The sequence below is a fragment of the Chiloscyllium plagiosum genome, unplaced genomic scaffold (genome assembly GCF_037043375.1).
Source record: "Chiloscyllium plagiosum isolate Xiang-an unplaced genomic scaffold, Cpla_swu_hap1 HiC_scaffold_28, whole genome shotgun sequence".
Taxonomy (NCBI): domain Eukaryota; kingdom Metazoa; phylum Chordata; class Chondrichthyes; order Orectolobiformes; family Hemiscylliidae; genus Chiloscyllium; species Chiloscyllium plagiosum.
The window spans coordinates 3,553,396-3,571,281 of NW_028270166.1; the positions used below are offsets into that span (position 1 = coordinate 3,553,396).

Here is a 17,886-nt window from a genome sequence, read left to right on the forward strand (position 1 = left end):
TGAACCACTCCGTCTCCTGTATCCTCATCCCCCTCTCAGCCTCAACTTCTGAAACTCATTGGTTTTCAGACATCCTTCTCTCAGTTTCCTGCAGTGAGTGAGTATCTCCCTGAGACTGAGCAGGAGGGTGAAAAATAGACAGTGCCTTCAGGATGATGAGACCAGTCCCTCAAGACTCAGTAGCTGCACCCTGACTAATAATTTAAGGCACAAAAACTCAGTTACAGTCTTTCACGCCAATCAATGCCAAAGCTACATAATAGTCTTATATTCTTTTGTTCCCTCTCCCAAAATTGGATAGTGGGTGGAACTGTCTAGCTGTTTAAAATGATGCCAGTGTTTAATGAGGATTGACAGTGAACTGTCCTGTTCCTGTTCGATCTTGGCTGAAAATTGGATGCTGACAGTCTCCAGGCAGGGGAAGGTCTCACCAACCGAGGTGTGTTCCCGCCAGAAGCTAATGACCAGCAAACTCTGCCACATGTGACACTGCAGATAGAGACAAGGACAACAGTATTAATGGCATCATAACATCTCACACACTAACACACGCATACAGGGACACTCTTGATACACACACAAATGTAGCATCACACTGCACTGAAATTCATACATGATTGTCAGTTAAGATCTTAAGCTGGGCTTTACAGTGTGGTGCTCTAGTATTTACCGGAAGCTACCTACAGTGAGACACTTTTCTTTTTATACAAATAATAACATACTGAGCCTATTTCAACTCAAAATAAACAGTTCACTTCATTCTCTACTTAACTTATGAGTCAATGCCTTGACCAGAGTCCCAAAGCCTGGTTTAAATTTAAGCAAAACCTGATGATTAATTGTCAGTCATCATCTAACAGGTGCATTCTCCATGGCAATGTCTTTACCAATCAGAGTTCACTTGCCAACCAATCAGTATTCCCTTTTACAATGATATTCTTGTGAATTGGCCTGAGTACAAGATGAAGAGATTCGACAAGATGTGTACTTTTTGAGCAAACCTCCAGTTCTGTATTTCCAAGAAACTTTAATGTCTGCTAGCGAGAACAGACAGGGACTCTATTTAAGGTCCCATCAGAAAGTTGGCACCTCCAGTACAACAACACCTTGCATCGACTTGGCATTCACTGAACCAAACTGATACCATGGCCATCAATATGGAGCAGCCTGTGATAGAGTCAGGGTTAGTGCAGCCTTTAGTTGGAGGCACAAACTGCTCTGAAACATAAAATGATGTTCCTAATCTTCAGTCATCCTGATTAAAAAAAGTCTGCAAACCTGCTGTCAACATCAAAGAGCAATAAAGCAACAACACTTACAAACACACCTACACACATACATCATGGGTGCTGGGGAGGTAGTGTGGTGAAAAAAAGGAAGTTAAAAAAAAGAGAAAAAAAAAGCAACAACATTTGAATGGACACGTGCACATCTCACCCTGGAGATACCACAGTAAATATTTTCAACAGGAAGCCACAAGCCTCTCCCTCCCTATTCATCCTTTCGCATTGCTAAGGTCACATGTCCTTACAATAAAATGAAATAACTGCATTTTTGATTAGTCATTGCCTGTCAGCGACAATTGTTTGCACACGAGTTAACTCTTTCAACTCCACATTGGAGTGTGAGCAAACCTTGACATAAAAAATTGAGGCTATTCAAGGCAGGGCCATCCTCGCCAGATCAGTTCAGGCCAGTAGCAAAAGAAACAATAAGTTTGCAGCTGTCACTGGGAACAGCTCCCACACACACACTGACTCTCACTGGGGTCTGGGGTCTCTCTCTCTCTCTCTCACACACACACACTGACTCTCACTGGGGTCTGGGGTCTCTCTCACACACACACACTGACTCTCACTGGGGTCTGGGGTCTCTCTCACACACACAGAGTCTCACTGGGGTCTCTTTCTCTCTCTCTCACACACACACTGACTCTCACTGGGGTCTGGGGTCTCTCTCTCACACACACACATACCCACAGACTCTCACTGGGGTCTCTTTCGCTCTCTCTCTCACACACACACACACACTGACTCTCACTGGGGGCTGGGGTCTCTCAGACACACACATACACACACACTGAATCTTACTGGGGTCTCTCTCTCTCTCACACACACACTCTCACTGGGGTCTGGGGTCACACACACACAGACTATCACTGGGGGACAGGTCTCTCATTCCAGATATTTGTGCATATAGAACAAAGAACAAAGAAAGTTTACAATTCAGGAACAGGCCATCCAAGCCTAAGCTGATCCAAATCCATTGTCTAAACCTATCGCCCAACTCCTAAGCATCTGTACCCCTCTGCTCCCCACCTCTACATGCATCTGTCCAGACGCACCTTAAATGAATCTACCGTGCCTGCCTCTACCACCTCTGCTGGCAACGTGTTCCAGAGACCCACCATCCTCTGTGTGAAGTACTTGCCGTGTGTATCCCCCTTAAATTTTTCACCTCTCACCTTGAACGCGTGACCTCTCGTTATTTAATCCCTCACCCTGGGAAATAGCTTATCTCTATCGACCCTGTTTATACCCTTCATGATTTTGTAGATCTCAATCAGGTTTCCCCCTCAATCTACTTTTTTCAAATGAAAACAATCCTAACCTACTCAACATCTCTTCATAGCTAGCACCCTCCATACCAGGCAACATCCTCGTAAACCTTCTCTGCACCCTCTCCAAAGCGTCCACATCCTTTTGGTAATGTGGTGACCAGAACAGTACACAGTATTCTAAATGCGGCCAAACCAATGTCTTGTACAATTTTAACATGACCTGCCAACTCTTATACTCAATACCACGTCCGATGAAGGCAAGCATACCATATGCCGTCTTGACCACTCTATCCACCTGTGCAGCAACCTTCAGGGTACGATAGACCTGAACTCTCAGATTTCTCTGCTCCTTAACTTTTTCCAAGGCTCTTCCGCTTACAGTACAGTTTGCTCGAGAATTAGACTTCCCAAAATGCATCACCTCACATTTACCTGGATTGAACTCCATCTGACACCTCTCCACCCAAATCTCCATAGAGTCATAGAGATGTCCAGCACAGAAACAGACCCATCAGTCCAACTCGTCCATGACGACCAGATATCCCAACCCAATCTAGTCCCACCTGCTAGAACCTGGCCCATATCCCTCCAAACCCTTCCTATTCATATACCCATCCAAATGCCTCTTAAATGTTGCAATTGTACCAGCCTCCACCACTTCCTCTGGCAGCTCATTCCATACACGTACCATCTTCTGTGTGAAAAGGCTGCCCCTTAGGTCCCTTTTATATCTTTCCCCTCTCACCCTAAACCTATGCCCTCTAGTTCCCCACCCCAGGGAAAAGACTTTGTCTATTTATCCTATCCATGTCCCTCATGATTTTATAAACCTCTATAAGGTCACCCCTCAGCCTCTGAAGCTCCGGGGAAAACAAACCCAGACTATTCAACCTCTCCCTATAGCTCAAATCCTCCAACCCTGGCAACATTCTTATAGATCTTTTCTGAACTCTTTCAAGTTTCACAACATCTTTCCGATAGGAAAGAGACCAAAATTGCAAGCAATATTCCAACAGTGGCCTAACCAAGGCCCTGTACAGCCGCAACATGACCTCCCAACTCCTGTACTCAATACTCTGACCAATAAAGGAAAGCATACCAAATGCCTTCTTCACTATCCTATCTACTTGTGACTCCACTTTCAAGGAGCTATGAACCTGCACTCCAAGATGTCTTTGTTCAGCAACACTCCCTAGAACTTTACCATTAAGTGTATATAAGTCCTGCTAAAATTTGCTTTCCTAAAATGCAGCACCTCGCATTTATGTAAATTAAACTCCAGCTGCCACTTCACAACCCATTAGCCCATCTCATCAAGATCCCATTGTAATCTGAGGTAACCCTCTTCGCTGTCCACATCACCTCCAGTTTTGGTGTCATCAGCAAACTTACTAACTGTACCTCTTATGCTCGCATCTAAATCATTTATATAGTGATGAAAAGTAGTGGACCCAGCACCGATCCTTGTGGCACTCCACTGGTCATAGGCCTTCAGTCTGAAAAACAACCCTCCACCATCACCCTCTGTCTTTTACTTTTCAGCTAGTTCTGTATCCAAATGGTGAGTTCTCCATGTATTCTATGAGATCTAACCTTGCTCACCAGTGTCCCATGGGGAACATTGTGGAACACTTTACTGAAGTCCATATAGATCACATTTACCACTCTGCCCTCATCAATCCTCCTTGTTACTTCTTCAAAAAATTCAATCAAGTTTCTGAGAAACGATTTCATATGCATAAAGCCATGCTGACTATCCCTAATCAGGCCTTGCCTTTCCAAATACATGTACATCTTGTCCCTCAGGATTCCCTCCAACAACTTGCCCATCACCAACGTCAGGCTCACTGGTCTAAAGTTCCCTGGCTTGTCCTTACTGCCCTTCTTAAACAGTGGCACCACGTTAGCCAACCTCCAGTCTTCCGGCACCTCACCTGTGACTATCAATGATACAAATATCTCAGCAAGAGGCCCAGCAATCACTTCCTTAGCTTCCCAGAGTTCTGGGTACACCTGATCAGGTCCTGAGAATTTATCCACTTTTATGCATTTCAAGACATACAGCACTTCCTCCTCTGTAATATGGACATTTTTCAAGATGTCACCATCCATTTCCCTACAGTCTATATCTTCCATGTCCTTTTCCACACTAAATATTGATACAAAATACTCGTTTAGTATCTGCCCCATTTCCTGCAGTTCCACAAAAAGGCCACCTTGCTGATCTTTGAGGGGGCGTATCCTCTCCCTAGTTACCCTTTTGTCCTTAATGTATTTGTAAAAAGCCTTTGGATTCTCCTTAACTCTATTTGCCAAAACTATCTCATGTTCCCTTTTTGCCCTCCTGAATTCTCTCTTAAGTATAGTCATACTGCCTTTATACTGTAAGGATTCACTTGATCTATCCTGCCTATACCTGACATATGTTTCCTTCTTTTTCTTAACTGAACCCTCAATTTCTTTAGTCATCCAGCATTCCCTATACCTACCAACCTTTCCTTTCATCGTAACAGAAATATACTTTCTTTGGACTCTCGTTATCAATCTATCTATATTCTCCTGTATTCTCTGACAGTCCCTTATGCTTTCTACTACTCCACCAATCTTCGTGTCATCTGCAAACTTGCTGATCATACCAACAGTGTCCTCTTCCAGATCATTTATGTATATTACAAATAACAGCAGCCCCAGAACTGATCCCTGTGGATCATCACTGGTCACCTTTCTCCATTTCGAGAACTCCCTTCAACTACTACTCTCTGTCTCCTGTTACTCAACCAGCTCTTTATCCATCGAGCTAGAACACCCTGCACACCATGTGACTTCACTTTCTCTATTAGTTTACCATGGGAAACCTTATCAAATGCCTTATTAATGTCCATGTATATGACATCTACAGCCCTTCCTTCATCTATCAACTTGGACACTTCCTCAAAAAACTCTATTAAGTTGGTAAGGCACAATCTACCCTAAAGGAGAAAGTGAGGTCTGCAGACGCTGGAGATCAAAGCTGAAACTTTATTGCTGGAACAGCACAGCAGGTCAGGCAGCATCTAGGGAACAGAAGAATCGACGTTTCGGGCACATGCCCTTCTTCAGGAATGAGCAGAGAGTGTTCAGCAGGAGAAGATAAAAGGTAGGGAGGAGGGACTTGGAGGAGGGGCGTTGGAAATGTGATAGGTGGAAAGAGGTCAAGGTGAGGGTGATAGGTCGGAGTAGGGTGGAGGTGGAGAGGTCAAGAAGAAGACTGCAGGTCAGGAAGGCGGTGCCGGGCTGGAGGGATTCGGCTGAGACAAGGTGGGGGGAGGGGGGATGAAGAAACTGGTGAAGTCCAAGTTCATCCCCTGTGGTTGGAGGGTTCCCAGTCGGAAGATAAGACGCTCCTCCTCCGACCGTCGCATTGTTGTGGTTTGGCGGTGGATGAGTCCAATGACCTGCATATCCTCGGTGGAGTGGGAGGGGGAGTTGAAATGCTGTGCTACAGGGTGATTGGGTTGGTTCGTCCGGGTGGCCCAGAGGTGCTCTCTGAATCGCTCCGCAAGTAGGCGGCCTGTCTACCCTAAACAAAACCATGTTGCCTATCACTGATAAGCCCATTCTTTTCAAAATATAAATAGATTTTATCCCTCAGTACCTTCTTCAGCAATGTTTGCACCACTGACATCAGGCACACTGGTCTGGAATATCCCTACTACCCATCTTATACAGTGGGACAACTTGAGCAACCCTCCAGTCATCTGGCACCTGACCTGTGTTTAAGGATGATACATAGGTATCTGTCAGAGCCCCAGCTATTTCCTTTCTCGCCTCTCTCAGCAACCTGGGATAGATCCCATCCGGTCCTGGGAATTTGTCCACCTTAATATCCTTTAGCCTACCCAACACATCTTCCCTCCTTATGTCAATGTGACCCAGAGTAAACAAACTTCTATCTCTAATCTCAGCATTCATCACCTCCTGTTCATTAGTGAACACTGATGCAAAGTAATCAATGAGAATCTCACCGATTTTCTCAGGTTCGACAAACAACCTTCCTTCCTTATCCTTTAGTGGACCAACCCTTTCTCTCGTTACTCTCTTGCTTCTTATATAAGAATAAAAAGCCTTGGGATTCTCCCTAATTCTGCTCACTAATGCTACTTCATGACCCCTTTTAGCCGCTTGATTCCTCGTTTAAGACTTGTCCTACTCTTCCGATATTCCTCCAGGGCCCATCCTGTTCTTAGCTGCCTGGACCTTATGTACACTCACTTTTCTTCTTGGCCAGTCGCATGATTTCTCCTGCCATCCACAGTTCATGAATCTTGCCCTTCCTTTCCTTTGTTTTCAAAGGGACATGCCTATCCTGCACAATCTTTAATCTATCTTTGAAAGCCTCCCACATCTCAAATGTGGACTTTCCTTCAAATAGCTGTGTCCAATCCACAATTCCCAGCTCCTGCCTAATTTTGATATAATTGGCCTTGGCCCAGTTTAGTACTTGTCCCTTAGGACCACTCTCATCTTTATCTACGGGTATTCTAAACTTAAGAACTGTGGTCACTATTCTCAAAGAAATCCCCCACTGCAACTTTTATCGCCTGGCCTGGCTCATTCCCCAACACCAGGTCCAATATGGTCCCTTCCCTCATTGGACTATTGACATACAGCTCTAGAAAACTTTCCTGGATGCTCCTTACAAATCCTGCCCCATCCAGACCTCTGACACTAAGTGTGTCCCAGTCAATGTTGGGAAAATTAAAATCTCCCATCACCACTACCCTATTGCCTCAAGTTATTTCCATAATCTGTTTACCTATTTGTTCTTCTACCTCACGCTCACTGTTGGGAGGCCTGTAATACAGCCCCAACAATGTAACTGCACCCTTCTTATTTCTAAGCTCCACCCATAATGCCTCACTACCCAAGCCCTCCATAGTGTCCTCCTTTAGCACAGCCGTGGTGTCGTCCCTGACCAGCAATGCAACTCCACCCCCCCGCCCTCCCCACCTTTACTTCCCTCCCTGTCCTGTCTGAAGCGTCTATATCCAGGAACATTTAGTTGCCAATCATGCTGTTCCTTCAACCAAGTCTCTGTGATCGCAATAACGTCATACTCCCAGGCACCAATCCAAGCCCTAAGTTCATCTGCCTTACCCACTATACTCCTTGCTTTACAGTAGATGCACTTCAGGCCACCAGTTCTTTTGCACTCACCTGCTCCCTGCCTACTCTCCCCTTTATTAATGCTATCTTCATAATTCTTACAGTCTCCAGTCTCCAACTTACTGCCTACTTGTCTTCCCTTCTGGTTCCCAGGGCCCTGCCACATTCGTTTAAAACCTCCCCAACAGCAGTAGCATAATCTAGACTGAATCTTCAATGCACTGGGGAGCATGGGCAGAACTGAAAAGTTTCATCTTTCAGGGAAACAAGATCCCATCTGCTTTCTCAGGTAACTAAAGATATATTGGAAGAGCAGGGAAAGTTCACATCAGTCTCCTGGGGCCATGTGTCCCACAAACAGCAGCATTTAAGCTAATGATGTAGACATTATCACTTTGGGATTTTGTGTGCAAACTGACTTGCATTTTCTGCAGTATAACAGTGTTTGCACTTCAATAAATACCGCACTGGCTGTGAAGCATTTTGGTACACTATATAAATGTAAGCTTTTTATTTGGTACAGCAGAATAATGGCCAGCTAATAAATATTTGGAACCAGTTACTGAAAGAGTTTATTAAAGAAATGCACCTTTTAACTTCAACAGAAATAGCTGGAGAAATTCATTAAGTCTGACAGCCCCTGTGGAGACAGAAAACAGAGTTAACGTTTCGAGTCTAGTATCTCTGATGAAGGGTCAAACCGGGCCTGGAACGTTAACTCTGCTTCTCTCTCCATAGAAGCTGCCAGACCTGCCGAGTTTCTCCAGCTATTTTTTGTTTCAGATTTCCGGAATCCGCAGTTCTTTGCTTTAACTCTCTCTGGTTTTCATTTCAGATCTACCAATAAGATTTCTGCCCAGTGTTTTAAGGTCAACGTCATATTCCTGTCCCTTTTCTCATCAGATCTGCTGCAACTCGTCCACAACCGGACTCACCAAACCTTGTCGAGTTTTATGCTCCCTCCCCGCTGCAAATTAGTGAAATAATTGGAGAATATTGAGCCAATTGGAGAAGTCATTGTGGAGTCTGCTTTAACATTATGAAACTTCATTGAATAGAATTCCTACAATACAGCCCAACAAGTCCACATCAACCCTCCGAGCAGCATCCCACCCAGACTCCCACTTTATCGCTGTAACTCCGTATATCCCATGACTAATCCACCTAACCTATACATATTTTTGGACTTCCTGAATTTCCACGCAGACACAGGGAGAATATGCAAACTCTGCACAGAGAATCGCCCCGAGGCTGGAATCGGATGTGGATCCCGAGAGCTGTGAGGTAGCTGTGCTAACCACTGAGCCACCAGGCACAATCTATACCGACACCACAGAACCCAAACTCCGAATATCCCAAATCATTTCACACTTCAAAAATGATTTCATTGGCTGTAGTCCCTGTTATAATTATGGGAATGCGGTGGCCTATGTGTGCACAACATGCTCCTACAGCAGCAAAGTGATATTGATCACAGAATTGATTTTAGTAACATCGGTTGAGAATCAGTCCTTTTTTTGGCCATTTTGCACTGGATAGCTCCGCTACGTGACATCTCCTTTGACCATGGCTTCAGTTTGACATCGTAATCAAAACCTGCAACTGCACTCTCTCCTTGCAACTGACAAAAAAAACCAGAATGTTGGGAGTTTGACCAAAGTTCAACGACTTGAAACATCATTGCCTTTCTTCTTTGAACAAACACTGTCTGAGATGAGTTTTCCAGCTTTGCTGTTTTGAATTACACATAGTTTTCACTCCTGTGTCTTTCCTCTGTATCATACCAACATCTCTTTCCCAACCCATTACAGTGATTAATTCTCTCACTCTCTCCCAAGTATTTATCAAGCGAAACCAGTGACGAGGACAGAGTTCCTTTAGCGTAATTTTAGCGTCAGTTCCTGGGACACAATGCTACATTAAGAGAGAGTGAGTAGAGAGGTGAGGGAGCAGTTAATGAGTCCAGGTGGTCAGGCAGTGGGATAAGACACTGGAACCAAGTCTTTATAACAAGCTTTAGTTTTCAGGAATGCTCGTTTCAAATCGTGTATCCCAAGACCTCAACAACCAGTTTCAGTCTCCTATTGAAACTGATTTTAATATTAACGTGTTCATCCACCTCTGTGATCGGACTTTAACTCAGACCTTCAGGCCCAAGATTACCACTGTACACTACCACCGTACCCCAAGGCTCTACGTCTCCTCAATTCTATGACTGAGGTGAAGCTCCAGTTACTGTCCAGCACTTGAATGCAGTTACAGAGTGGGGGTGGGGATGGGGATGCGGAGTTGGGGGTAATTTTAGATCATGAGTGCAGGTGGTGGGGCATGTTTTAGGAACAGTTCATCCAACACCAGTTTCTGATCATCAGCGGCGAACTGACAGGGTCTGGCTCTAACCACAGTGGAGTGCGATGGTCCAGACTGTTCCCCAGCTTTTAAAATGTTTTAAAATTTCATTTTTCCCTCCAGTAACAACGTACATGGAGAAAAAGGAAAGAATTACAGAGCGAACTGACAATGTCGACACCGCTGTCGGCCAGTGAATTACTCTTTGAAACGTAATTCCTGCAGGAAATGTGGCAGCTAATTTGCGCGCAGCCCTGTGACAATGTCTGGCGCCACGAATTGTCAGCAATGTTAGCTGAAGGATGAACTCCAGTCCAGGACACTGTGGAGAACTCCTGGTTCTGAGATACTGCAATAGGACCTTTTCAATCCATAGGGCCCGAGTTTAACGAGCGGAGACTGGAGAGGTGCCGCTGGGTCGATACACAGTCCTGTGAGGAAACCTGTGCCACACTGTCTCTGGAGCCCAGGCTCAACTCAGGACTCACCGGGAATCTCCGGTCCTGCCCTGGTGTCATCGTGAACACAGCTTTAACCCCCGGCCCCGGAGTTTAGGAGGCGGTTGGTAAAGTGCAACTGTCTCTGGGCTGCAGGGATGGGGAGGAAGGGGGAGAAATTATTGATTCCCCCCCCCCCCCTTATTGCCCTACTCAAGGCAATTCATAATAAGATGGTAACCTTTCTCCCTCCCACCCATACCCCCCACCCCGCAGGATTCAACAAGGGGAGTGATTGCACTTCATTTCGGAGCTTCCAGCCCTTGTTCCCCAGGGAAACCCCGTGTCTCGATACCGGGGGGGGGGGGGGGGTGCTGCAGTTTCTGAGGCACGGCCTTTCAGGTGAATCCGTAAATCGGTGGCTGCCTTTTGAGGAGGGGTTGGGGGGGTGGGGGGGGGGGGGTTCGGTGGTTATTCCCCAGGCCAGTCGATCAGAAGCCACCGAGTTTATCTTCCATGCAATGGGGGAATGGTTGTCACCGGTTCCCCATCCGGAACTGCCCTTGAACACACTGGTTGGCTCAGCCATCACCCACTGCAACGCAGCTGGTGGGATCTTGCCGTGCCCGTTGGATTTCCTGCCCTATATTGCCTTTCCTGGCGATGTGACAGGCGCCACAGAAATGAACAATCTCTACTTTTCCTAGAGAGTACAGGTACCTACTCTCTCTCTCTCCGGATCTAGCCCCAGGGCCGACCTCCTGTTTCACTCCTTAACTGAGTCTGAAGTTTATTCGACTGCAGTGGCCTCACAGCCGAGCCAGTAATGTGGTGCTTTCTCCGGACGGGGCGATCCCACAGGTCACACTCAGGAATAGGAGATCTGCATTAAATTATCAGGCAAAGTAACCCCGAACCTCGGGAGGGGGGGTGGGGGGGTCCTCAGGTGGCGACAGAAAGCCTCCTTTAAGCCGAGCTCCAGCTCAATAATCCAGGTGTAGCCTCAGTACAAAAAGAAACCAAATAACTTACCAGGTGCTGAGAAACTTGGCCTGTCTTTAAGCCCTTTGAAAAACAATCAGATTAGGAGAGAAGGCAGTTGTAAGAACTGCTTCATGAGATTTCCTCCCTTTTCCAGCTCCCTCACCAAGTGGCCCGAGTACCAGCAGCTGCTGCTCCTTTAAGACGCGCTCAGCGTGCAGCCTCACACAGTCGATCTGCCGGCGCAGGGCAGGTAGAGGGGCGTGACTTGCTTTTTTTTCAGTTCAAAAGGGAGTGTCTGGGAGCCGCGGGCCGGTTCCGGGAAGGTAACTGAACGTTCCGGCCCTTTCCCAGACATCAGCATGACTTTGCAGTTTGTTAGTGATTGACATTGCGAGGGTATGAGAGACAGGGAACTGGTGAGACTGGCGGAACCAGAATATGTCCTCGGTCTCAGTGTACACAGCACTGCCCCCTTCCCCATGCTGGGGGCCAACATTCTCCGAACTTACCACCAGCTCAGCATACTCAGCACATGGTCTCATAGATCTGCGGTTTTAAAACATAAAACACAATCTTTTCAAAACAGTTTTGTGGCTGACCAGGGCGCTGTTAGAGATCAGTTTCTCCAGGGTTTTTCCAATTCAGCTGTTCCTGCTTGAAACTTTCAGGAAAGGTCACGATTTGGAGATGCCGGTGTTGGCCTGGGATATACAAAGTTAAAAATCACACACCAGGCCCACAACCACCTGGTGAAGGAGCGGTGCTCAGAAAGCTAGTGCTTCCAATTAAACCTGTTGGGACTATAACCTGGTGTTGTGGGACTTTTAACTTCAGGAAAAATTGTGTCAATCTGCTTCTGACAGGTTGACCCATGTGTTACAATAAAATGTCTCAATTTGTCCGAATTAATTGACATGGGAGGGAGGGGAAATGGGGGTAAAGAATTGAAATGTCTCCTCCATACATTGACTTCAGCATAGAATTAGGGTGGCATGGTGGCTCAGTGGTTAGCACTGCTGCCTCCCAGTGCCAAGGACCCGGGTTTGATCCCAGCCTCGGATGACTATCTGTGTGGAGTTTGCACATTTTCCCCGTGTCTGTGTGGAGTTTGCGCCGGTTTCCTCCCACAGTCCAAACGGCTGCAGGTTAGGTGGGATGGCCATGCTAAACTGCCCTGTGGTTAGGTGGGATGGCCACGGTAAAAATATGGGATGCTCACGGGACAGTTGGTGCAGATCCGATGGATCAAGCTGTCTCTTCCTGCACTGTGTAAGAATTCAATGACTTCTCAACACTAGCTCACTGCTATTTTTGAACAGTTAAAAGACCCCGTGGCTAATTGTCCGTCAGTCACTCATTTTGAATCTTATTCCTTTCAGTTGCTCGTTTAATCTTGATGTGAGGGTGCCGGTGTTGGACTGGGGTGAACAAGGTCCGAAGTGATCTGACAAAGGGGCAGCGCTCCGAAAGCTTATGATTTCAAACAAACCTGTTGGACTGTAACCTGGTGCCACATGACTCCGGACTTCATTTAACCGTAACCCCCAGATCTATTAAGATGAAGAGTGAATACATCCGCATGTTTCTACACTGTCCATAGTTTGGAAAACTTCCCTTTCAAGCCTCATACAGCATCTCTCATCACTCATGAATGTCAAATATTTAAACTGCCAGCTGTCAACCAAACCGAACCGAGCGCTTCTTGTCTCCACCCTCCCTGGGAGACTACACTCCCCAAGAGAATTTTTTTGATAATCGACCACTGCCTTTCAAAATTCCAGTCTTATTCACAGTGTTTCATGGAGTAGACCTTCCGATCAAAATATACCATCATTCAGAATGACCTCTCAGCTTCCAGCTCACGAGAACCTGATGACGGAATGACGGTCTGATAAACATTGTCACAATCTGTGGAACAGGAACATGGTTGGTTGCTCTTTGCTCAAATGAAGAGGATGGCAAACAATAATCTAAAGAGTGCCACCCACATTCATACTCACTGCTACATATTCAATACCATTCTGTAATGCATAACTCTCAATGAAAAGTGTCAATTCAGTACATGCCTGTGGGGAATTTGTCACATGTTTTACATGGTGAATGTATTGGGCTAAATTGCTCTCAAGCCATAGCGTCATTGGGAAGACTTGGGCCCCTGGAGTGACTAAAGTGTCTCATGCAGCACCAAAGGAGTGCTGTACTGTCAGAGGTCTTTTTTAGATTAGATTACATTACAGTGTGGAAATAGGCCCTTCGGCCCAACAAGTCCACACCGACCCGCCGAAGCGCAACCCACCCATTCCCCTACATTTACTCCTTACCTAACACTACGGGCAATTTAGAATGGCCAATTCGCCTGACCTGCACATCTTTGGACTGTGGGAGGAAACCGGAGCACCCGGAGGAAACCCACGCAGACACGGGGAGAACGTGCAAACTCCACACAGTCAGTCGCCTGAGGCGGGAATTGAACCCGGGTCTCAGGCGCTGTGAGGCACTGTGCCACCGTGCCACCCACAAATGCTGCAGCTGAGATAATAGACTGAGACTGCCCCCTCCCAGATACAAAAAGCCCCATGAAAATTATTTTGAAGAACAGCGGAGAAATTCTCCTTAGTAATCTGGCCAATATTTATTCCTCAATTAGCCACCCACTCACAGAAGATCTTGTGGTTAATTCTCTGTTGCTTGTGGGAATTAGCTTACATATGGCAGTGACTACACTTCAAAGGTAGCTCACTGCCTGTCAGCACTTCAGGAGGTAGTCTATATAAATGTAATCTTAAGAACAGAATTGCTCCAACTCTACATTGGTCCACACTCTATTCCAATTCATTGATACAAAATACAAGACGTGGAGAGTGGCCTGATTATCTTATTAAATAATTGAGGTTTTCACATTCTACACAAGCATACACAGAGTGGTGTGGCTTTCTGTTATTCTGCATATTAAATGCAGTTGATCAGTAATACCAACTGGCTCAACATCCCCAGTAATTGAATGTTGGTAAGTAGGTAGTGTGATTTATATATATCTCTAGAGGGTAACCCTTCCAACTGGGAACAAAGACTCAGGATGCAAGCAGGACACAGCCAAGTGGCAGACTTTTATTCGAGCTAAAACCAGTTAGTGCAGGGAGAGGGCCAAAGGATCTTCACTGAATCTGGCCTCAACGTGAGAACACAATTATTCTCTTAATCTTTGGCTCAGATTGGAAGAGAGATCAATGACACATTCTGATTTTTGTAGTGAAATACAGCAGGTGTATACATTTTATGTTACAATAATCACATACAGCAATGTCACCATATCCTTCCCCTTATTCCATACACGCAATCTTGTGAAACACCTAATCAATGATGGACATTTCTATGGACAGCTCCAGGCCCCCACTATTTCATGGTGTTTAACAGACATTGCAATCTCCTGACCAAGCAAACAGACTTTGAATCTTTCTGTGCATCCCATTAATTTGCATTCCAAAGTTACTGGTTATATCTATTTGGGTCTGTCCCAGAGTTGCTTATCTCTAAGGACTGCTTGAATTCTTTTAATCATTGTATTCCTTGTGCCATCTCTATCAAAATCTGTAATTCCTTTCATATTTTCCATTGTCCCAACTATTTATATAAAAAAATACAAAAGATAGTTGGTTTTAACTAACTGCTGTTAATTAAATTCATAACACTAATTTCTGTTATAAAGTTAGTTATAAAGTGTAAAGTTATACAGCTACTTCTACTGTTAACATGTCGTGATTAATAAGCTGCAACCAGGAATCAGTTTAGCTCAGTTGGCTGGATCATTCGTTTACAAAACAGTATACTGCCAACAGCATGGGTTCAATTCCTATCACTGGTTTGAGGTCACCATGAAGGATTCTTGTTGTCAACCTCTCTTCCTTTACCTGAGGTCTAGGGACTTGAGTCAGAAGAAAATGTAGAAAGGGATATCAATGTAAGAAAGCTTTAAATGGAATTGAGGGGGAGAAAAAGAGGATGATAGAAAATAAGGAAAAGAAAAAAACAAGATGAGATGGAATTTAAAAAGAGATAGGGAAATTGGAAAACATGAGATAGTTAAACAAAAAGCTTAGAATGAAGAAGACAATAAGACTTTAGAGGATGATTCTGATTCCAGTGAGGGTTTTGACTGAACTAATTAACTTTGTGTAAAGCCTATACTTGCAGACCATAGAGTTGAAAGATATTTTTCCTCTTCTGGGAAAGTAATTGGTCTTATGAAGTGGCCAAAAGATGCTTGGACTTTAATATGACAGAGTGTTCTAACAGGTATAGTTATGACAGTGCATGCTTTTTGTCAGAAGAACAGTCTACAGAACTGCTGAAGGTATAATTCTCCTAACTTGATCCTAAACATTACCAATTAAATTTAATGAGTATAAGAAAGAAACCGAAATAAAGATTTGTAGAATTTCAAGAGAGAGAAAAATGCTGCAGATTGAGTGGTTTAGATACTAAAGCTGGACAAAAATGCTGTGAATGTGAGGGAAATTATGATCATGGAAGAATTCAATGTATGTTTCCTGCAAATGTAAAAAACATACTTATATGAACATGAAATATTAAAGATCAGAGAAGTAGCAGTTCTGGCAAATCCCTATAATATCTCGCACAGTTACTGCGGGGAAATAGTCAGATGGAAATCCACAAGGGTAAGGATAGACCAGATCTAAAAGTTGAAGTTCTAAATTGGAGAAAGGTCAATTTTGACGGTATTAGGCAAGAACTTTCGAAAGCTGATTGGAGGCAGATGTTCGCAGGTAAAGGGACGGCTGGAAAATGGGAAGCCTTCAGAAATGAGATAATGAGAATCCAGAGAAAGTATATTCCTGTTAGGGTGAAAGGAAAGGCTGGTAGGTATAGGAAATGTTGGATGACAAAAGAAATGACAAAAATGAAGGAAGCATATGTCAGGTATAGACAGGATAGATCGAGTGAATCCTTAGAAGAGTATAAAGGAAGTAGGAGTATACTTAAGAGGGAAATCAGGTGGGCAAAAAAGGGACATGAGATTACATTGGCAAATAGAATTAAGGAGAATCCAAAGGGTTTTTATAAATATATTAAGGACAAAAGGGTAACTAGGGAGAGAATAGGGCCCCTCAAAGATCAGCAAGGCGGTCTCTGTGTGGAGCCACAGAAATGGGGGAGATACTAAATGAATATTTTGCATCAGCATTTACTGTGGAAAAGGATATGGAAGATATAGACTGTAGGGAAATAGATGGTGACTTCTTGCAAAATGTTCAGATTACAGAGGAGGAAGTGCTGGATGTCTTGAAATGGTTAAAGGTGGATAAATCCCCAGGACCTGATCAGGTGTACCCCAGAACTCTGTGGGAAGCTAGAGAAGTGTTTGCTGGTCCTCTTGCTGAGATATTTGTATCATCGATAGTCACAGGTGAGGTGACGGAAGACTGGAGGTTGGCAAACGTGGTGCCACTGTTTAAGAAGGGCAGTAAAGACAAGCCAGGGAACTATAGACTGGTGAGCCTGACCTCAGTGGTGGGCAAGTTGTTGGAAGGAATCCTGAGGGACAGGATGTACATGTATTTGGAAAGGCAAGGACTGATTAGGGATAGTCAACATGGCTTTGTGCATGGGAAACCATGTCTCACAAACTTGATTGAGTTTTTTGAAGAAGTAACAAAGAAAATTGATGAGGGCAGAGCAGTAGATGTGATCTATATGGACTTCAGGAAGGCGTTCGACAAGGTTCCCCATGGGAGACTGATTAGCAAGGTTAGATCTCATGGAATAAAGGGAGAACTAGCCATTTGGATACAGAACTGGCTCAAAGGTAGAAGACAGTGGATGGTGATGGAGGGTTGTTTTTCAGACTGGAGGCCTGTGACCAGTGGAGTGCCACAAGATTGGTGCTGGGTCCTCTACTTTTTGTCATTTACATAAATGATTTGGATGCGAGCATAAGAGATACAGTTAGTAAGTTTGCAGATGACACCAAAATTGGAGGTGTAGTGGACAGCGAAGAGGGTTACCTCAGATTACAACAGAATCTGAACCAGATGGGCCAATGGGCTGAGAAGTTTAATTCAGATAAATGCGAGGTGCTTCATTTTGGGAAAGCAAATCTTAGCAGGACTTATACACTTAATGGTAAGGTCCTGGGGAGTGTTGCTGAACAAAGAGACCTTGGAGTGCAGGTTCATGACTCCTTGAAAGTGGAGTCGCAGGTAGATAGGATAGCGAAGAAGGCATTTGGTATGCTTTCATTTATTGGTCAGAGTATTGAGTACAGGAGTTGGGAGGTCATGTTGCGGCTGAACAGGACATTGGTTAGGCCACTGTTGGAATATTGCATGCAATTCTGGTCTCCTTCCTATCGGAAAGATGTTGTGAAACTTGAAAGGGTTCGGAAAAGATTTA

General features: G+C 44.8%; 1 protein-coding gene across 1 annotated transcript in view; it reads right to left on the minus strand.

Moving 5' to 3' along the window:
• Window positions 1-243: 243 nt before the first annotated feature.
• tmem59l (transmembrane protein 59-like) overlaps window positions 244-17,886 on the minus strand; it is a 62,380-nt gene continuing 44,737 nt past the window's right edge. The window contains exon 8 of the mRNA XM_087975899.1: window positions 244-489. Coding sequence (XP_087832025.1) covers window positions 253-489 — 237 coding nt within the window. The 3' untranslated portion in view covers window positions 244-252. The remainder of the gene's footprint in view (window positions 490-17,886) is intronic.